The following is a 23,289-nucleotide window of genomic DNA, read 5'->3' on the forward strand; positions in this document are numbered from 1 at the left end:
CTTCCCATCCCTGTATCATATTCTACCACCTTCTCTGCTTTGAAAGGGTGTGTAAGGATAGAAATTAGGTCACTGAAAAGATGCAGATTAAAAATAGCATGTTCTGGCAGTGAATTGTACTGTAAGGCTGTGAACAGGAAATACACTGGCTTTGCCTCCAGAGAAAACGCATTGTCTGCCCACACCTTCAGGAGGCATAGCTTTTGCTCCTTTTGTGAAAGATTAACTTGTCCTTCTGTGCCAGCAGGGAACGGTGCACAGTGTAAGTACTCCTTAGCTTTCACTCTCCTGTCATCTCAACAGTTTATTAGTTCTTTGGTCATTTCAGTAAGAAATGTACCAGTAAGTGACAGATGTCAACCGACACACACCAGAAGCAGATGTGTACTGTTGAACATATTAACTACATGTCAACCAAGTGACCATTTCTGTTCATGACTGCAGAGATGTGACTAATGTCAAAACATGCCAGCTAGTGAAAACTTGATGTCCAGCCCCTTTTTTCAGTTTTTAAAATGCATTTAGAAATTAATGTATGAGATCCCTAACTTTGCTATGTTACCATTTTGCCCTAAGAAAGGCTGAGAATACCATCAGCACAGTTGCAGGCATGAATACTGAATGTTATTCATTATATCGGTTGATATTTCTAAGCAAGAAATAAAATATTGGGAAACTCATTTTCGCAAACACAATTCTATAAAATGCCAGCAAACAATTGCCTAATTTGGTGTTCTCTGTTCATTCAGGGGAGGTTCTATAAGGGGAGACAGAGCCTAGTCCTGGGTCTGACTTGTTGCTGCAAGTCCATCAGCAGTGGCTGAGCCAGGGCAGACTCCTGTTCTCTCCTGCACAGTTATGCTGGCTGTGAAGGGCTAAGAGGAATAAGGATTAGAAGACAGTAATTGAACAAAGTAACACTAAGCCACGAGGGCTCTGAATGCATATGCATGTTAATTTTAAACTTACATTTCTCTTCACATTTACAAAAAGATGAAACTTCAGCTGCTAAAAATGTAAAATGTATATAGAGTGTGACACACTATTTAGCAATAAAATGATTGTTATATTTATGTATCTCAGATATTGGCTTTACTGCTGTAATGGATCTGTCTTCTAAAATACTAGGATAATGTTTGGCTACTGCTTGTTATTAAGATGTAGCACAATTCTCCCTTCCCACTGGAGGAAGCCAAGGTTGAGGTAGTGCACTCCTGGAGTATTCCTTTGTATTTGTGTAGGTGAACTGACGACACTGAAGCACATAACTGAGAAGCACATTTATGCACTGGAGGGCTGGGACAGAACCGTAGAAGGTAAAGAAAGTAAGAGACTTCAACAATACTGCAAGGAGAACTGAAAGAACAGCAAATAATCAGCCAACACTTCGGAAAGCACAAAGCAAACTCTCATCTCCTGCATCTAATAATCTTACAAATAGAATTTCCGAATCTAAATAGCTAAAAGGATGTCCACCGATGTTAAAAACTATGAGATGAAACAAAACTTCTCAAGTTTTTCTCACAACTTCCACAAAATTTGAAAGTGATTACAGAGCAACATTTTCTCCACTCCCCTCCCCAACAAGCAGCTGGAACCTATATAATTAAAACAAATGTCTCACCTCTCTGAAGCTCTACAGAGCTTGTTTTGTTTTCTCTTTCTATCCATTTACTGTGTCTTCCCTGGTATTTCCTACAAATTCTAGTTTCATATTACCACTTTTGTGGACTTTGAACAATCAGGAAACTGTGCAGTTGAACACTGATAGATTGGCATAGAATTCGTGAGTAAGGGAAACCGCAAACATCAAAACATCCTTAATTGTCTTGGGAATTTCTTAAATGATAATTAGAAGGAAAAGTGATTTTAGTTTGATAGTGGTGTTCCTGAATATTGTCTGCCCTGCTAGCACTCAGCAGAGTTCCTGGTTTAGCACTGACATATGATCTTCAAAAGGGATGTTTCCATGAAATACCACATCCCCATTAGGTCACATCAGTGAAGAACAGGAGTAGAAGTGTAAAACAGAAAAAGCAATGAAAAAAATCAAGTCTGGTTTTTGTCAGGTTTTCCCAGTGGGCTCTAATTATGACCACAGTTTATTAGAGCACACTTCAGACCTCTCTTTAAAAGCCTGTTGTTCTTCTGTGGAGTCCTCATGGCTTCAGCAGGAGCCCCTTCATAAGCAATTTGCCCATATGTGGTCAGTTGCAGTATAGAGGGTTTAGTTAAGGTTGCAGCAGGTTTAGACAGTGGTTTCTTTATAGATGTTGGAAACTATTTGGAGTGAACAGAAGGAAGGGCATTATATAAATACTCCCCCACCTCTCTATTTCCACCAACTTCTATAATAATTGATCTAATGCAAAAAGCGAGAGCTGAATCCTCATCATTTCAAACAGAGAACCAGGCTGGAGGTATTGCACATTGTCTCATCTGGAATGGAGCCCTCGGTACCAGTGGCTTATCAGGACTGTCACCAAACTGTGAGTGGCCTTGGGCCTCTTTCTCCACCTCAGTTTCCCACTGAGAAAGATACTGAATCACTCTTGAAACATGTAGAAATGCACAGGGTAAATATCCATAGCACCTGCAATATCAGCACAAAGTCACAACCAGCCTATGTGGCATGTAGCCACTCTCCCTTCCCAGTTCCCTCTTTTTCACTCTCAATTATCCTTGACTGCTAGGTATTATCGAGTCATTACAATTTTACTAAACTTTCTAGCTGTGAAGTGTAGATTATTAGTTGGCTGGTGGTCTTTTGATGACTTTTTAGTGAGACAAAGCTGTTCTTGAAAAATACATTATAAATTCTGCTACTAATTAAGCTGCCACTTCAAAAAAATAATTGTGGGATAATTAGAAGGTAGTCTCATCTTAAAAGAAGTAAATGGATAAATTCTTTGGGGCCATAGTATTCTAGTGTCAAACAATATACCTTGGTCAGAATTGGAGTTTCATACAAGTCTTTTCACTTGTTCCCATTTCCTTTTTCGCTTCCATGCTCCTTGTTAAAACCCACCCACTCAAATAGTTTCAGGACTGATGTTCTCTCTGCCTGCCTTTGGAAAGGGATTTTTTTTCCTTTTCGTTTTCTTTTGACCCATTTTTCCTTTCTACTTAATCAAGCCGAGGCTGAATTTAGTAGACATCTCCACATGCCTTCATGATACAAGGCAATGCAGAAGATATACCCAAAGCAGAGTGTTTATCCCCAGAACGGCAGAATGGGCTAGAGATAGACCTATCCAGTTTATAAATGAGGCATCTCATTGTGCAAGTATTGGATTACAAATCAATAAGATACTAAATTTTTTAAGAACAGAAAAGCTAAGTTCCATATAAAGCAGCCATAGATCAAGCAGAAAGGATTTCTGAGATGTAAGCGATGAGACAAAGCTTATAGTTTAGAGAGAATTCAGCACCTTCTCTAGCAGTGATTGTCAATTCTCTCTCCCTTCTTTCCTCCTTCAAAGCCTTGATACTGACCCTCACTCAGGTTTAGCAGCACTGTACTCCAATGGTAACTTCGCTGAAACCTGTTTAACAGAGACTGAAGTACCATTCAGCACATGTGTCAGAGCCAACATCATATCCAAAGAAGTTAAATATTTATCTGGTATTGCTTTTTACACAGGATGCAGAAGCTCTCCAGAACTACAGATGCAGGGAGAGTGAGCTGTCTGTGCGGTCAAGATGGCAAACAGGCAGATAAATTTGAGGCACTGGATATAGCAGCATTAAGAGAATTAGAACAAGCAGACAGCATGGAGACATTCGCCTGCTATATGTTTTAAAAGAGACCCATTCTTGTGCATAAGCCACTGATAGACACAAATTTCTTTGCTGCCAATTACATTGTAAGGAACGCAGTTGGCACCGAGATCTGTGCCTCATTGGTCCTGTAAAGGGGAGTCTTTGTAGTTGAACGACACTTCTGGACAAATTGCACTCTGATGACCTCGCACAACTCCTGTATGTTGCAAAAGGGAAGTCAGGCTGGAGCCTAACTTGTCTACAGATTGAATCTTAAGGGATAGGTGATGCAGAAATGAATCAGGTTTTACATCAAGCTGAAGCACAGACGAGAGGAATAAGAAGAGTTCTTTGTAGAGAGGAAAGGGATCTCCTGACTACGGAAAACCACCAGGAATTTACAAGAAAACTATCAAATCTTACTGGCGCACAGCAGAACAATCCTTCTTAAAGGTATGTTTCTATTCCATTTCAGAAAATGCAAATGAAATACCGCCCCATGGCAAAGTTTAAATTATACCATTCACCTTGTTTCACTCCCATGACAAGCACTTCTCCCCTGTGAGGTCTTTGGCACCAATCCCTGGTCTGGCTCTGACATCTCCCACAACTGTTAGCAGCTGTCCACAAGCAGGCCATAATACTGACCATAATCACGGCTGGAACTGCCAGTTCAGACCCACAATGCCACTAAAATGCACCTCTTTTGCAGTAGGTGTAACTGCCCAACAGCTTATTCCCACCTGGGACACCCAAACATGAAAATATGCTGTTCTACTACAAGTGAGTTTCTTTACACGGCCATTAGCTACAGATCTGGACCAGCAGGCAGTACTGCCCTCCCTCTCCATAACAGTAAACCTCTGGTCTGTAAACCCAACTTCGGACAGCAGTCACTTCATTTTGGGCAGTGATTTGAGACCCATTGCTGAATATCTGCCACCTTCACTTTAAACAAAGAACTACTGCTGATTTGTCTCTTACCTGTTCTATATCCAGTGTTATTGAGATACACGGCAAAGGTACGTGGCTCATGAGTAGCCTGCCATGAGGGAGAAGAGCAGTTTTCATTGTTGGTGTATATGTTGTGGTTGTGCACATACTTCCCAGTGAGCATGGAGGAACGCGATGGGCAGCACATTGGGGTGGTTACAAATGCATTGATAAAAGAAGCCCCTCCATTCTCCATAATCCGTCTGGTCTTATTCATCACTTGCAAGGATCCTGCAATAAGAGGTATTGATCATCACTAGACTGAAAAAAAAATAGTTTAAACATATTGGTTCCTATTATGCCATTAAAAGTAAAGTATCAGTGATTAGCTTGCCTTTGGACATCAGTCTGTACTACTCCACAGTGTAGGTAATTTTAAGAGGAAAGGTAAGATTTTTATTATGTCACCAAAAGTATTTTTCAGGATTCCAGAAATAATGAGTTCTTTCTTCTCAGGCTTCAAAACAAAGTTTAAGTACAGACTAACCTAGAAATAAATGTGAAAGCTTCAGAGATGTATCAAATGTGTAGGTCAATAGTTCTTCAAATGCAGCTGTAGGAAAACAGTATGTTGCACAAGCTGCATCATTAGTCAATGTGCCAGTAAAATATGTAAAATGCTGAGATTACCAATAAATCAGTTACAATTCTTTAAATTTTATCAGATAATCAGGTGGAGACGAAGAGAGAGAGAGATGGAAGGAGAGAGGAAGAACTTGGTAAAAATTTTTCAAGAGGAAAGGTTCTCTGGACACGGTCAGTATGTCTGGCTCTGATACTAAAACACTGCGCTCAAAATTAGCTTTTAGGGCTGAAACTGTATGCAAAAAATAATGGCAAAATTCAACACCTTTCTCAAGAAACTGCATTGATGCAGTTTAAGAAACAAAGATATTTTTTTGAATCCTTCAAAACACCTTCATGAACAAGGTCAGCCAGGCAGAGCTTGCAGATTTGTTGTTGCAGAAAGACTGAGCAGCTCCTGATAGACTCTGTCAGTGTTTGCTGACAGCTGTCAAGTGTTGCTCTTTCTGTTATCCAGCAGAGCAGAGACTGAAGGGTGAGGGTGAACGACGGATATATCAGTAAGTCTTTGGGAAACAACCTTGTGAACTGTAATACTTGCACAATTTTGGTGGTAAAAAGCAATTCCTGGAATCTTACTTTTTTTTTTTGTTGTTGTTGTTTTACAAATAATTTTGCACAGTTGACAGCCACAGATATAAATTTAAATTCATTGATTCCACTGATATACCAAGAGCTTTTTGTGGTGGTTTGGTTTGAGCCACTTGAATAAAATCAAATCAAATGAAATTTAGAAAAAAAAATGTTTTAAAGCAATAGAAGACGTGGTTGTAAAACCACAAAACTGCCAAGGAGGCTCAACTTTAGGTGCAAGCAGTAAGATCGTACAAACTACCTCACTAGTTAAAGTTAAGAATGCTCTGTTTTGTATCTGAGCTAAGAAGTCAGTGCTGAATATGAAATCTTCTGCATCAAAATTATTTGGTTAAACAAAGGAAGCAGCAGTTTTCTCTTCAGCATTTCCTGGTGCAGTCCCAGTGAATGTGTCTTTAAGGACATGTTTAATACCTGTGTATAAGTCACCATCATTTTGGACGATTCCTCCTTCCACACCTTCTTTTCAAAATGCAGAATATTTGCATTTGTGGTTTCCTGAACTCAGTACAGACAAACCCCATGTGTTCAGAGATACAAAGAAGCAGGAGAGCAACAGAGGTCCCTGAACATGAAAAGCCTCCATTTGTATGAGTGAGGGCATTTCACTGATCGTTGTGTAGAAGTGAAATGAGAAATCATCATCACTCTACATGTCTTTATCTTGGACACCTGAAGCTGACTTTTTTGTTTTTATTTTACCTTCTTTTGCTTTTGTCATTGCTCTCCTGTTTTTGAAATGCCACAGTGTATTACTAAGAAAGAGTTCAGCTGTAAAGTGTTTGTAGGTCCTCAGATGGAAAGTGCTCTGTTCAGGTGCACTAATGCACGGTAACAGTAATGCACAGTAACAGCAGCAGAGCTGATGTGCACTTTCATGCCTCATGCATTATAAATGAGTAGCTGTTAGAGCGCTTCCTCATTCCTCTGCTTGGTCAGCCCTCTGCTCTCGCAAACCTGCTGTTTAGGAGTAAGTTTTTCCTCCAGGTATGCACTTACTGACACTGATAATAGATTTAGCCCCTCTGGAAATTCTGGAATAGGCACTTCAAAGCAGGTGAGACTTCCTCATTTGGAAAACAAAACATAAGTACGAGATAAAACTTGCTGATAAAAGTTATAATCCTTTGCTGTCTGTAGCTCTCCTCACAGCTTGTGCTCTTTACCATCTGGCCCACAGTCTTCAGGGCACGTACTCAGGCGCTATTTGACAGAAGGACACTCACACTCCACATGACTGTTTGGGGAGCACCTGAGGGGAACCAGATAACCAGGAATGGCCACTTTGGACATAGAAGTTAACAAGTTTTGTTAGGCAAGAAATTCAGTGTCACACCTCACTTTATTCTTGTACATGAAGAAATATGTTTGTTAATCAAAGTTTCATAACAATTCTTTAAGTTCCTATGGGTTTTCATACAGACGTATCACAGGTAGGCACCTCTACAAAGGGATAGCTAGAGCTGCCCTGTCTTTATATGGGTTGTACGCAAGACTCCAGGAAAGTGATGGACTTCCTCAGATCTCAACACATACCCCCCATTTTATCAGCTTAATTTTTTTAGTGCTTTAGTTCTAGTAGAGATGGCAAGCAAATCAGGCAAATAATGCCTGATATGCTGTATCCAGATGATGCTGTGATCTCTTCGCCCACTGCAGAATTCAGAGGATGGTTTATATGGATTTCACTGGGTGGTGCATTAGGCTGTAAATAAGGGTACAGAAAAAAGTAATTGTCTGAATTTTTTTTAACCTTATTTTTTTAACCTTTTCCCCACTTCTCTGACATCTCAAAGGGCCCTGAGTTAGAAACACTGGAACTACCAATGTGTGCATTAGTTCTGACTCCTTTCTGACCTCATGCAAGGTATTATTCACAGTGTGGTTTATGAGAATGATTGAGGGGTCATGGTTTGAGGCACTGAGGTATGCAAGTGGTAGAGAAGCTGGAGGACAGGGGACGAGACTAAAGAGTGAGCAAAAAGTTGGAAATACCTGTACCCACACTCCGAACAGAGTACAGACCTGACACCAGTGAAAGCTGGGGCCACTGCCCTGAAGAACAGCAGTGTGTTGCCTCCAGGGGGGCAGCAGTTCTGAGGAATCCTGGGTTCTGGGAATTGGTGTTTTGCCTCAAGCAAGATACCCATTTACCTAAGTGTTGGGCAGTTATTTCTCTACCCTCAGGATCTTGGTGGGTATAAAAACTACTCAGAGGCACAATTTAACCACTCATTTTCCAGCTTCTGGGCCCAAATATGTGCTGAGTTTCTTCAAGAGCTGTGGGCCAAGCTGCTTTATACTGCTTAAGAAGCCATCCACCAGCTGATTAGTAATATCCTTCCTCGGTGCCACATTCCTCTCAGCATACATAGGAACTGACTGGAGCTGTGGAGCGATGTGTAGATTTTATCTGATAAGCAGAATGAGACAGCAGCTCTGCTGAACTCCACATTTGAATGCAAAGCTCCAGAGGATGGTGCAGATCAATAGGAAGATGTGCATATTCCTATGCTTTAAGCACTAACTAAATGCAAGGTCCCTGCCTCTTGCAAATTCTAGTTTGTATAACTCCCCTGTATATTATTTGCACTTAGGCACTTGAATATTTTGGCTCAATGCTTGTACATGCTCTGGAGACAAATCCTTCCTGACTGAAGTCTATAACGTACCTTATATGCTTTTATGTTCAAGCATTCATTTAGAACAGCTTTTAGAAATGTTCGTGCTGGGAATACAATAGCAAACAATCCATATTGAGAGACTTTCATTCTTGCCATTTTTGGATAGCAATGCCTAAGCTTTATTCTGTTTGTGGAGGAAAGTATTACTTTCCACTGACCTTTGGGAAACTGAAGATTTTTCTCAGGAATCAATGAAGGGTGAAGAGATACTTCACATATGGAAACCAGTATGGTTTTACTTTTCAAATAAGCAGAATGATATATTAGCAGAAGTGTGAATAATGCAGTACAGTAAGTCTTGGGGCTGAATCCTGTTTCCTGTGAAATGATCTATGGAGAGGGGAAACCTGTGTCTTCATTCAGTGCATTGGGAATGCATACACACCCAGGCTATTCCTCAGCTGCTTGCTAAAAGAAGCCAGAGCACCCTGCAAACATCCAGAGCAGCTTTCAAAAAGAGGAGCTCCATAACATGAACAAGTGGCTTGCCACATCCTTCCTCCTCTTTCACCACTTGCAAACCTTCTTGCAAGAGTGAAGACAGCAAGTCGGTAATGTTGTTCAGAGATGTGTCTGCTGACCTGCCTCCCCCAGTGCCCTGGATAAAGTAGGCTCTTTTGGACCACAAAAAAGGAAAAAGAGACTTGACCCTTTTAAACGAAATTTTCAGAACAACTCTGTCAAGAAAAAATGCTTTCCTATTGTAATAGCTGTGTTTTAGGCCAAAAATAGAGCCAGGAGGAGCCATCCATTATGCAGCATGGCTAAACAGAGCAGACATTAGAAAGACAGAAATAAAAAAGAAAAGATGTGCTCAGATCTAAGGGCCTGGTCTTGGAACTCTGCTGCATAAAAGCACTAACTCTTAGTCACGAAATACAGATTATTAATTATGTTCTAACAGCCCTGAAAGACTGTGTAAATTATAAATGCATCATGACAAAATGCTAGCAACTGAAGAACTGCTTTTTGATCTAGACCACTTTTTGCCTACAACTTTCTGGCTGAAAGTAAGTGATTTTAGAACAAATTAATTATGTTGTTGTAAGTTTTCTGGAATGAAGCATTTTGATTTTTCAATGTCATGGCATTTTGTTTGGAAATTCACTATAGTTTTATCAAAAGCATGTCTTTCATTAGAAAAACATTAAGAATGCAACATTTAATTTCAAATCGATTTTCTATTTTTTCACGTTTTTGATCTTACCTCCCACCCCTAAAGCTAAAATATTTGCTTGGGGGTAACCTAAAATGATCCTCTTTCTCTCCTTGATTTTCCACTTTAGGCAGTGAACCAAAAAATCAGTTATATGCATAACTACCAGTAATATCTTACTAACTTACTTAATGGAAAACATTCAAAGGCCTCCTGGAACATCATCCAAGTGTTTTAACTTATTCCACCCTAACAAAAATATGTGAAAATGACTTCTGGCTGGTATGCCCAGGTTGTGCTCAGATATTTGGTATACTTGTGAAAGCAAAACTATGCCATTTTTATACACATAACATAGCTTTAAAGCAGATGGATTTAAAACAGTTTAATAATTCATAGAAATACCAAGCTTATGTCCTGAAACCAGACTAGTTTGTCTGTGTGCATAAACACGTCAGATGACATACATGCATGTGACAAATACGGGTAGAATACAGATACTCACATATACAGCACTGAGGGAAAGGTTAACCTAATAAGACTCAAATTTTTAAATGCTACAGAAAGTCATAAAGTTAAAAAGTAGTTTTGATGCAAGTTTTTTACCTGTATGTCCTTGCATGTATTATTAAATCCTTTTATAGTGGTGATTAAAACCTTCCACGGCAGATTTTGATAAGCATATATTTTCTAAAGTCTGTAATTAGATGTGCTGAATACTATTAAGTAATATTTGTTAACTCATTTTCCAAACTTGTCTCACATTTTAATATTGTTCCAGGACCAGTATTTTCTCTGAATTTAAAGCACTGACTGCTTGGCAGAAACTACTGAAAGACATGTGACAAAATGAAGCAGCAAATAATTTTTTTCTCACCTAGCTCCACATCTTGATCATCTGTGAGCACAAGAATGATATTTGGTCTGATATTTTTTCGCTCCTGCTGCACACGTCCTCTGAACCTCTGGGACTTGATGGTGGAACAGTGACTTGTTAGCAGTTCAGTACTGAGCATTGCCAAGATGAGTGCAAACCAAGAAGACTTCATAGTAGTTCCAGTATTTTAATGAAAAGACTGATGCAGAAGTGCCTGAGCAGTAGTTTTCAAGACCTGTAGGGAGAAAAATAAATTCTATTCAAGCAGCAAATAAACTTCCAGGCACATAGTGAAAGGATGACACTTAGGGAAGTCAAGCCTGACACATACCATTTAACATGATTATAAGCCATATTGTTGACTAAGAGCTTTATTCTGTCATTTACTAAGAATAAATGCAGTCATTCTGCAACTAGGCTTTCTCAACTAATTTTTACTTGAAGTCATGCCACTGCCTGCATTTTGTATAGGCATGACTTCTGGTACACTTCTCACAGTGCTCCTTCTCCTACATCCCATACTTCTTATGCAGCTTGTTCCTTGCAGTCAATACCTGGGTGCAGCAGAAAATTGCAAGACGTGTTCAGAACATCTGTAGGAGGAGCCCTGTAAGAAGGAGAAAGCACAAGGCTTGTCAGTCAAAGACTTTAGCACTGTCGCTCTGCTTCAAAGTCTCCAGAACTGCTCGTTATAGCTTCTTTCTCTGTCCTGAAAGAAAAGAGTGGAAAAAAATTTGCATACCCCCAGGTCCCCTACTTAATTTAATACCATACCCAGACAGCTGTTTGATGGCATCTTGGCTGCTAGAGATAAAGGACGTATATATCATGTCATCAAACACAGGTGCTTTTCCAACAGTTATAGTCAGCCTGAGATTCTGAGGATAACTGCTAATTGCAGCGTATGGCACCTGGCAAGCAATAAAGCTATTTTAGGTTAACTCACCTGCACAAGCGACTAAACCCTTACAAAGCAGAGGGAAGACCGTGCTGTCATTTGCAATCTGCATTGGATCACTACGTGAAAAGTCATCTTCCCACTGACAAGAAAGCTCATATTAAGTGACAGTCCAGATGATCTTTCCCAGCATTGTGAAAGAGCGTAACTGTCCCTCAATCAATCAACGACAGACCCAAGTGCCTCATCCATAATGCACAGCACCTTTGGCACAGCCTTGTCCTTGATACTCCGCTTCCAGACTCAGCTCAGTACATTATCAGAACCCCTTCTCTGCGCCTGTCAGTCAAACAGCCTTGCTTTTGTAAGACCTGATGCAAGCACAGAGGCTTGGCTTTGCTGCAGCAGATTTAAACCTGTGACTGAAAATGACTGATTGGCCTGGGGAGGAAAGGGTAGCTGCTTACACTTTAACATTTTTGGCAGTACTGACTGAAGCTCTGCAAAACCCCGCTGTTACACAAGGGAAAGGAGGGGATATCTGGGGGCAATAAGGAAAGGGGTGGGAAAGAAACCGCAAAGTCATGCCTGCTCCCTCCAGGGTATTGACCTGCCACATACATTCCTTTTGATTTTATTTTGGGACTATGGATAAAGCACGGTGACACCGGTATACAGAAAAAACATAGAAAACCAATCAAACCCCAAAACATTCAAGAAGCCTGGACGGAGCTTGTATAGAAACTGGGGTGCACATTATATAACTAGACTGGAGCATAAGTCACGAGGAGATCTGTGCACCCACACCTCAGATTTCATATTCAGACATGCAACATTAACTACAAACAGTTTAAAAAGCAGAAATAATTTATCGAAAGCAGCATAGAGGGCAAAAAGGCCCCCATCACTCACCTAAAAATGCATTAATAGGAAGGTCCTCTTAATTTCAGGCAAAGAAGCCATTGGAGAGGGAGGGGATGTTACTTGGTGCTGGACTGCTAGAAAAAGGATCGTGTTCTTGTTTTCACATACACCTTTTATTTTAAGCTTCACAAGCTAAACAGTTTCATGCTCCTCACTCTGGCAGGCTGTAATTACGCTAGAAGAGTGTGAACATCTTTAAAAGGAAAATCCAAGTGTCTGTTGCAGAGAAATCCTGTCTTTCATTGTCTCTGCACCAACAGTCCAGCCTCTGACTAGCATTAGAGTATTGCAAAGCCAATACAAGGAACTGTCATTTAATATTAAATGCTATTTTGGTGATTACACAACATTCAGATAAGTAAACTAAAGCCTGTAATCAGTCTAGACTGACTTTTAAAAATACTTAAATTTCCATCTATTTGTTCTAAGTCACATAAAAGCTGACAAAAGCCTCGAAGACCAGGATTACTGGAGAAGTCAGCCTTCTTCTGACAGACACCAGACACCACATGTGCTTGGTGCAAAAGCAGAAATACAATTTCTCTAAATGTCTGATCTTTAAATAGCAAAACTTTGACTCACCTCACAAAGCATGAAAGGCTATGTGAAGTGAGATTCAATATTTAGTTTCTTACCTCAGTTGTACAGTATAGCAAACTTTTTCCGATGATGTTGACCCAGAAAGTGCAGTCATCCTGACTGCACTGAGCAAATATTGGCACCAACGTGTTTGAATAATCCCCTAGAGTACGAAACTGCAAGTTCCTGACAATTACACCACAGTGCTAATAAAATTTACACGAATCCAAATGAACATTAACAAGTATTCTTCATTTGACCTTCTTTGGACTATATAAGTTAGTTAAAAAATCCTCTTGCTTTGATAAGTTACAGCCACCTTAGGCAAGTCTTCTTGATTTAGAATCCCTTTTTTATAAAAAAAGCATAAGGTATTTCTTTTCCAACTGTAATTTTTTCCCCTTAATAGATAAAAGAAAACAGCAGGACTGATCTACACTGATACAATTAATTATTTTCATAAATTAATTAAAATTAATTAATTTTCATTCAATGGTTCTTGCACAAGAGCACAGTAATGCCACCTTTGTTTATCATAACTATTTCAGTTTTGCATATGACAATTCTTGGTTAAAGGTGATCTTTGACAATTTGTCTTCTTACAGCCTGTTTCCCAGTTCTAGAAGGAATGGAAGTAAAGAAAACTGTCAAAATACAGGCTTGATAGGGAAGACAAGACTGCAATGTTTGTGTTGGATACTAGCTGGTAGTCCACAAGTGCCCCTGCAGACACTTTGTCTTAAGAAACACATAAAACCAGGAGAAATTCTAAAAGGGACCTTTCCAAACTCACACAAGGAAGTAAGCTAAAATGTGTTCACTCAAAGTATCATTTTCTGTTTGGCTAATAAAAATCTGTCCAGAATTGTACACCTTATTTATGAAATGAGGCGCTGAGTATCCACAAGTACACCCTATTATAAGCTTTGAAGATCTATTGATTTCTTCTTATTTAATATTCTACAGATGTGGCTTCCACATACCCTTGCACAGGGAATGTGGATTTCTTTCGTGTTTGTAAATCCATAAGCAAATGCAGGGATAATGAGTAAAGCTTACTGGACATACCCAATACCATGCGCTATGAAAGGCCCCACATCAGTAATTCATGATCAAGCGATTACAAAGGGCAGACAACTTTGTCTTCTCAGCACCACAGTGTTGGTGTTCTCTTTTGAGTGTGAGCAGTGAGGACAGCACATCATCCAAAATCATAGGTTAAGGCCTACTGTTCTAGTGGCCTTCCCTTAGAAACACAAATGGATCAACTCTGGCCAAGAAAGGAAACAGTAGTAGTAGTAGCAGTAGTAGTAGTAGTAGTAGTAATAATAATAATAATAATAATAATAATAATAATAATAATGATGATGATGATGTGGACTGTGATTGTGGAGCTTGAGAACCAGAATTTCAGTTTCTGTTCCCTTAATATTATCAACAAATGTGCCTAGTGAACTGAGGACGTAAGGTACTACAGGGATTCTAAATCAAGAAACTTCTAGGCAGTTGCAATTTTGTGGTTGTGTATTTTGTTCCTCATTACTATCAAGTATCCTACAAATTATTTCTCTGTACTTAGGTTTCCCTGCCTCCAAAACCCGACATAGTTGTACATAATTAAGATGTAGTCCACAAAGACACGTTTTGCTACTTAGGACATTTTTAAGCTATGCTGACAAGTGCTAGGAACTTGCACAAAAATATATCAAAAGCACAGAAAAGAAGCAGAAGGCCCTGTCAGTGCAAGTGAGAAGTTTCCTCATTTAATTTATGCAAAAGATTGTCTCAGATAATTTCTTCTGATAGATTTATCTGAGAAATAACTGGATAAACCCCCTCAAACAAGCAAAATCTGAGGTATCAATTACCACAAGAAAATAAGCCTTCCTTCCTTACCTCAAGCAGAGGAGCATTACTTTCCTATGTATTTTACCTATGACCTGCTGACTTGACAGTTTTAGCTTTGATGACTGTTTTTTTTTTTACAGGACTATGACCCCAGTGTTCTCTGTTTCCTTAATATCTGACTCTCCATAAAAAAAGTAGAAAAGCAAAGGACAACAAGAATTCTCATGATTCATAAAAAGCAGAGTAAGGATTCTGCTATTAAAAGCAGAATTTGTAATTTCCAATATGACCTTGCAGGTTGGTCACATTAGTGGGCACCTGGTCAGCATAGTTTCAAAAAACCTGCCAGTCTGCCTGTAGTGCCAGAAATCACTGTCATTGACATCATGTTGACTGGAGGTGGCTTCACCTACCAAGGCCCCTACAAAGGTTAAATTCAGTGGTTCAGACCTACCATTTTCAGTTCTTTGCTTTAAAGTGAAATGCGTCCACCTAGCAATGCTGCTGTACTCAGGAACATTTTGCATACATGGAAACTCCAATGTGAAAGGGTGTGAAAAGTGTTTTCTCATTTACACACATACAGCTTCTGTGAATCTTTGATGTTTCTGTCAAAGGGTAGGTGGACCTGTCAAAGTCTTGCATAATCTGAATCGTAGCAGATGTGTGGTTAGAGATCTAATAAAATTAGTAATTTCATAAGATTAGTAATTGCATGAAGACTGTGCAGACAGATTAAAATTATGTGATAATAGCTCAGGGAAGTGACATGTTCATCTGCACTGAAGCAATCTAGTGGTTCAGAAGTCTTAAATCTTTCCTTAAATCACATTTCCTTGACAACTAGAGGGTTGTAACACATTACAACAACAATAACAGCTCTCAATTTCACTAATACAGCGAAGCACTTCAGTGGAAAAAGCTGTTGACAGATGACTGTTTAAGTTCACTAATGTTAATGCTCTTCCCACATCTTACACTTCTATCTTGTATTTAAAAGGCAAACACTGCAATCTCAGACTACCAACCATGACCGCGTAAATCTGCAGGTCAGTTTCCTGTGGGAATATTGAGACTGCAGCCATGGGAAACACATTTACAGTACAACAGAAGTCAAGAAAAAGCAAGATCTACCATCTCTTCTTAAAGGTTAATCCCCTAGTCTTAGTTGTAAAGTACAGGATTTACAGTGAACACAAAGAACATAGTTCCTGCCTGGGTCTAATTTAACCATTATCTATTGGTTTTCCAACACACTCTACTAATCAATCAGTTATCTGCTCACCTTCCAAATGTAATCTGTGTATTGTAACGATATATCATCACTGCCTCAGGATAGATTAATTTAAAGTAACTATAATTTAAAGTAATTGCAGGCAGGGAGAATCATAACTTTATATTACATTTTTACATTGTAATTTTGCAAACAGTTACAGACAGGAAAGGAAAAAGCCTGCAGTGACTTGAAATATTGAAAGCATAAAGCACACTTGCTAACCCAATTTTATAACTTTGTGCAAGTTAAGAGATATTTGTAGTAGGTAAAAGTTTCCATCACTTCATACGTCAGAGTAAAACAACAAACTCCAAAACCATTTTAAAAATACATAAGCGTAGAAGAAATGACCTGTCTTTGAGAAAAGGAAAATATGGCTTTGATTTTAATGCTGTTATGATAGTTGAAAAAAAAATTAAAGAAAATTAAAAATAATATTTTTATATTAACTTCAAATCTGTGAAAGTTTTAAAAGGAAACTCGGGCATATTTTTCAATAAGAAGAGTGTCTACTGCTAAGTTATAAACTTCTAATAATATACAGTCACTTAAATTTATTTCTCACCATCTGATTTACTTTGTTTTAGCATGTCATATTTCAACACAGCCAAGAACTGCACTTGTCATACAAAAAAGCCTGGTATAATTGAGCCAGATGATGTGCCCCACAAGTAAAATCAGCCATTCATGAAAGCTGGTCACCAGAGGCCATTTCAAACAATGCACATTTCAAAGTAATCTAAAGTAATCCCTTTTCTCTACTGATTTGGTTTCCAGGCAGTCTTAAGCACATGTGTGCAGCAAACAGGAGGCTTATTAAAACCTGATGTTATATTGGAAGTTATAATGCCATTGCCTTGTGATTGAATTCTGTGTCTGCCAGTCTTCAAAGAAAGGGAAAAAAATCAATTAAATTTATATGCCTATTAAACATGAGTGTCATGATACATGCAGTTTATTAGCACTTGCTAAATAATTAAGACCGAGAAAGATAATTAGATGTGCACTAGGCTCCAAACATGCTTATGGTATCAGACTTTTTTTATCTTTAAAGAAAGTGGCTTTCGAGCTACCAGGTAATATAATTACTAAAAGACTCTAAGTATTTTTCACATATAAAAAATAACTTCTTTGTATGAAGAAATTTAAGACAATTTAAAAATTCCACTTAAAAATCACATATATTTGCTATATCCGTGCTCACTTCAGCAGTGTGGGGCCTTATGAAAACATACCATATAATAACACACTGAAGGGTCGGTGATCCTGTAAGTGGTCTTGAGTTGGGTGATCATATCTGAGGTGAACAACAGCGACACAGTTTGCACGCTTCTTAAGGTTCCTATTCAAGAAACTGTGAAAGAGCAAAGCTCCTCACATCTTCTTTAGACAGAGTACTCCAACTTATTAACTTCTTCCTAGATATGTTTACTTCATCTCAAAGATCTGCAAATCTCTTTGGAAGAGATTTTTGATTTTTTAATTTGATGGACAGTTTATTTTCCTAAATAAATGGGCATGATTAGCTTGAATATGAATACAGCATCGTTAGCACAGAATATGTATGGATTCATACACAGACAAAGAACATGCCCATTGGTAATACACACAACTCCATTATTACAGGGAGAGGTCAAGGTAGCTTGTGCAGTCATGTGGATGGGTGGTCTTGGGTTGAAGCTGAGCCTAATGCATGGCTGCTCTGGCCGCCCTCCTTGCTGACTGCACAGGATAAGCAGCAAGAGCTCACAGGGACCAGAGGAGTCTACGTAAGGACTCATGCATGAGGAACTGGCAACACGAATCTATATAGGTGTATGTATGTAAAGAGATAGAACACCTCTCTTCCTGGGAGAGGATCTCAGATGTACTTTTAGCTATAATAAAGAAGGATGGACTCCTCACAAGCGCCAGAGGAATTTAGATAGGTGCCATCCCCCGGCTAATGAGGAGAGTTGGGAAGATCCTGTAAGTGCTATTTAACTTTTTTGAACATACTTTACTATACTACAATGTGGGAAGTGAACTTTATCATAGCAGCAGTATTTTGTGTGCTTACACGCACAATGTGCTTACATGCACATAGATCCACTACACACTGCATATGGTATCTGCTGACTTCCTCTTTTGCTTCCAGGTCTGGAGACCAAGCCTCATAATTTTTTTCCATTTTGACTAGTCTGATTATATTCAAATGAGTTTTACTTTCTGTAAGGTCAAACTGAATTTAATAGGACTACTAAGGGAGACTCAATGGATCAGGTCCTGAGTACCATTTTCAAGTAAGATCTTCCTTACTAGGTTGCTTTGTTTTGTCGAGCAACTTTTCCAGTATTGGCACAGTAAACATTTTGCCTTCATTGATACACGTGTAAAAGCCCCTTGAAATACCACGAAATATGCTTTTAAATAAGTTCTTCCCTGACAAACCTGTACTATAGAGAAACTAGCCTACTAATAATAGTAAACAGAAAGTAAGACCAAATGAAACGATGTCTTACAAAAAGCAGATGCTTCGTATCTTTTTCCGTAAAGACTAGTCAGCAAGGAAGTTGCAGTGATTTGAGGCACATCACCCCTGCTAGCCATCCTATTTTTAATCGCCTTTATAATCAGAAGGCTCTCAGTATTCCAATATTCCCCACGCTGCATTATCCAAGGGGCACAAGGTACAGCCCCAGCCCAGGAATGTGGGGGCCTTGTGTCTGCTATCACAGTAGTACCTCCAGTCTCTTCATCTCCTGTCACCTCATGCTTCCACAGTCCCCACTCCAGCACATACCAGTGCATGGTTTGGGGAGATTTCCAAGGTGACCTGTGACTGACCCACCATAGGCAGACTCAGAAAATCATGTTGCATGTCAAAAGCATTACAGGAGCTACATCCTACCAGGTGAATAAAATCTTGCACAGCAATGGCAGCAAATCTGAGCAAGGAATACAACATGGCATTTACTGCCAAATCAGGAGTCCAAGTCTGTACTTAGATCCTAATATAGGTGTTCTGCAGTACAAAATAAATACATCTGCTGGATTCAACAGGACTCCTCATCTCCTTAAAACAACCACCTGCAAGTTGTTCCATAAATCCCTAGTACAGGGATGCTTTAAAATCTTTGCTCAGTACTTCAAAATAAGCTAACCATCACCTGCACATGGGGAAAAGTTAAAATACGCAAAGCATCTGGATACTGAATTTCATCTGAAAATTAATATTCCTATCAAAAAAGCCTGAACTTAGAGTCACAATTCCCCATTAAAGGACAGAATATACCATATGCAGCTTATTTGTCCGAGGAATACAAATTGTCTCAGCCTGCGTTCTGGAAATCTGTTCTCAAAGAGCTGTTTGAAAATAATCTCAGTCTGAGATCTAAGAGACTCAAAAATGACTTGTTGAAATTATTCTGTGAATAACTTTATCTCAGAAAACATTTTGAAAATGTAGCACATATAAACGTGCCTCCATTTTCCAAGTGAAAATGCCCACGGAAAGACTTTCTTCATCTTTCAAGTGCACATACAGGTACTTCAGTTTCAGAGACCTGTGCCTCTGTAGATGAAAGAACAGTTTTAAAGCACAGAAGTGAGGCTGAGTACATTCAACCACACATATTTTTTATTTCCAATGCACTTCTTATTAAGCAAAGTTCCTATTTAGCAATGAAGAGATATGATTTTATATAACCTTTATAAATGTTGAATGTATCTTGTATCTGCAGGGACAGTTAATTTTAAGCTTGCTCATGAGACAAGATTGTATCAAGAAACTTGGTGTAGTAAATACTGCATTATTTTCTCTAGCAGTGATGAAGCAGGCAGTCAAACTTATGTCCCAGCACCAGACTGCACATTATGTATAGAGAGGGAAGACAGGAATGGATGACAGGGAGAAGACAGAAATGTAAAGGACAGAAATGTAGTGCTTTCCTTCATGTTGAGTAGGAAGGAATCAGGGAGGCACCCCAGTTTACAGTGATTATTGTGAGGAAACCATCAATGCTTATTTTACTCAATGTTTTTTTCCTAAATGTAGATGAGATGTTCTTATATGAAAGGTGTCTCATAAACTGCATCAATGGCTCAATTCAGGAATGCTTCGGCCAACATATAGAGAATCCACTTTGTCCTTAGCAGGCTCAGCTGCGAGGTCAGACCAGGCTGTTCAGAGATTTACTAAGTCAGGCCTTGAAAACCCCCAAGGATGGACACTGCCCAAATGCTGAGGGGTCCCATTCCGCTGCTTGACTGCGCTGAGGGTGAAATTTGTTTTTCCTCATGTCCAGTCTGTACCTCTTTTTGTTTCAATTTATGCTGATTTTTGCTTGCCCTCCTGCCATGCATTGAGTGGGGCTCTGTCTTCTGAGTGACCTTCCTATGGGACTACTGTTAGGCTGAAGCTGTCTCTACTTCACGCTGGACAACCCAGCTCCCACAGCCTCTTCACACAGAGCACGGGCTCCAACCCCAACCATCCTGATGGCCCTCCGCTGAAATCACTCCAGTATATTAATGTCTTTCTTGTATTCAGGACCCAGAATTGTCAGAAGTTAACAACTGTTGAGTCAAATAATTTTAATATTTGCTTAAAGCAGTACTGCTGTTGTTTAAAGAGGGAGAAGTGAGATGAACTAAAAAAATAAAACAAAAATTTCACGGAGAGTTTCACTTGTAAAGTGAATGAAGCAGTGAAGATTTTCAAACAACTGGGTTGACTGAAAATATGATTTTCCTATTTCTGATTACTTCTGAATTTTTCATATTATTCTCAGGATAAGAAACGAATAGTGCCTTTAAAAAAAGCTGGGTTTGCTATGGTTACAGGCTGACCAAAGTCCTTTGAACTGAGAAGTCTTCCCATTATTTCAGTGGTCACTACTTCAGCAGAAATTAGAAAACTCATTTAGACAACTTTTTTATTTAAATTTTTGTTAATAAAAAAGGGTGATTAAAGCAGTCAGGATTTGGAAAAGAAGCACAACTTTATATATGAGAAAAGAGAGATTTGAAACCCCTTCTGTCCCAGGCCCCATGTAAATGTAAAGAGCACAGCTGGAATGAAACAAATGATCTGACTAGTTTCTGATGAGCTGGGTGGTGTAAATGTTTCACGCTAACCACACTGCACACTCATAATATAGGAGCTAATTCATCTGCCATGAATACATTTCTGTGTATGTTGTCCTTTAAAATAAACAAGCAAAAATGAGTAATTTATCAGGAGTTAAATGAATATTTTTCCAGAGGGACCTCTTCTGTCCCATGTGTCTGATTTTAAAATCTAAATGCAGGCATCTTAAATGCTACATCCTATGTATCACTATGTGAAGCAGTTATTGCTTTAAAATATGGAATTTCAAATTTTTAGTGCTGTCAACAAGTTCCAGTTGCTCCTGCAAATATCATTCAGGCTACTTATTAGTTTCTTAGAAGACTGTAAAGCTCTAAACACAGGGCTGCAGACAATGAATAATGATAATTTTCCAAAGCCTCTATTTACAGTAGCATTGCATTTGCAAGATATGTTTATCTCTAGATCTAATTTAAGAAATTTTGACAGATGGTTTATAAGCACGATAAAGCAGCTTTATAGGAAAAGTCTCCTGGAAAAAAGACTAATCATAACCATCTGCATGTATGAAATTTTACAAATCCTTTTTATCTCTTAATGTCTTAAAATCTATCGAAACCATAATATTCTTGAACATATAATGATCTATTAATATGACAATGATCATATTTCCCAGATTTCCCAGATTTCCCCGATTTTTCTATAGCAGGAATGAAGTTAACTTCCATGTATTCCCCAGAATATTTCCCATGGTACAAGTTACTCATGCAGGCAGCTCTGATCATAAGCTCTTAGTAACAGATATTCTGAGACTGAGGATCACAGGTTTCTTAGACTAACGCAGCCTCCAGATAACTTCCCTCCAAAACTAGAGGTGCTTTCTGTGGCTTACAGTGAAAAGCAAACAATGCTTCTTGTAAGGAAGATTCAGAAAAACTCTACAAGGAGGTCATGATCTATTCCGCTCCTGTTTCATCTCAAATTTTTTCTTCTATGGCAGAAGAAACCAACACTGAACGTTGACACAGAAAAACTTCCAGGCTTGAAAATGCTCTCTTATTTTTATGTAGTGAACTGATGCATTTCTAGAAAATGCAACTTGTGCCTAAAGAAAAGCATGAATACTCTTTGGAAAACCCATTTATTGTGGTGGCATTGTTAAAAACAGAGACAGTGCAAAAGATTTCCGTGCTACAGAAAGGAGGACAGCCTGAAAATACAACATTTTCCTTTCTCTGTTCTTTTATTCTATATTATAATGTGCTTCTATAAAATTCCTAGCTCTCCTTAGCATTTCCTTTAAAAGCAAAGCGGTTTCAAGCAGACAACATGCCCTAAATCCCCGCCCCATACCTGCAGGATGGGGATGACAGCACCTGTATAGCCACCACTTCGTTGCCTACTCAGGTTACTCAACCTTCTTGTTTTCCCATTTTATTGAAAGCTTCTAGAAACTTAACTGCTTCCCGAGCTGGTAAAGTATCTTTAGATTATAGACTTGTTAAAATTTGGACAAAAGTATACCAGACATTTCAGGGTATATAAAGAAAGAAAGGATCTTAAATGAAAAATGCATTACGCTAAAGTATCATGTGGCACCAGATTAGGTTTCCATTATCTCCTACGCTTAAAACTCTGTTGACCCCTGGTCAGAGGCATTTATCTTAACATTGCAACTACTTGCAAGACTCTTCCACATTTCTTTGCATGATTTTCTCTCCCCAAACTAGCCCTTTATTATAATATTGAGTTACATATTCAGCTTTTCATGGAATAGAGCTGGGAAAGAGATTTATAGCGAAATGCCTGAGCATTTAGCATGTGTTACCTACATTCACTAATGTAATTTTTATGCATCTGCAAATGAAATCCGCCTGTGTTTCAAGTAACACCTATAACCACATTTTCAGGGCACAGAGTGGGCCCTGTGAGCCATGGCTGGGAGCAGTAGGACAGGGACTGGCAGCCTTTCCTGTACCACCCCCCAAACCAGAAGCAGGACAGTGGTGGGAGGACAGTGGGGCGCCCCCAGCCCCAGGCAC

At 39.0% G+C, this 23,289-nt stretch overlaps 1 protein-coding gene across 4 annotated transcripts in view; it reads right to left on the bottom strand.

Annotated features, from left to right (window-relative positions):
• Positions 1-23,289, bottom strand: part of SULF1 (sulfatase 1) — a 126,255-nt gene that overhangs the window by 58,574 nt on the left and 44,392 nt on the right. For 2 of the 4 annotated variants that reach the window (XM_054057637.1, XM_054057640.1), the window contains exons 4-6: positions 11,206-11,258; positions 10,652-10,886; positions 4,747-4,986 (exon numbers count right to left, since the gene is read on the bottom strand). In XM_054057637.1, coding sequence (XP_053913612.1) covers positions 4,747-4,986; positions 10,652-10,823 — 412 coding nt within the window. In that variant the 5' untranslated portion in view covers positions 10,824-10,886; positions 11,206-11,258. Of the gene's footprint in view, positions 1-4,746; positions 4,987-10,651; positions 10,887-11,205; positions 11,259-11,597; positions 11,866-12,461; positions 12,557-23,289 lie in introns of those variants that run through there. The other 2 variants (XM_054057638.1, XM_054057639.1) reach the window with 2 other exon arrangements.

This window comes from Cuculus canorus, chromosome 2 (assembly GCF_017976375.1).
Source record: "Cuculus canorus isolate bCucCan1 chromosome 2, bCucCan1.pri, whole genome shotgun sequence".
In the NCBI taxonomy this organism is placed as follows: Eukaryota; Metazoa; Chordata; class Aves; order Cuculiformes; family Cuculidae; genus Cuculus; species Cuculus canorus.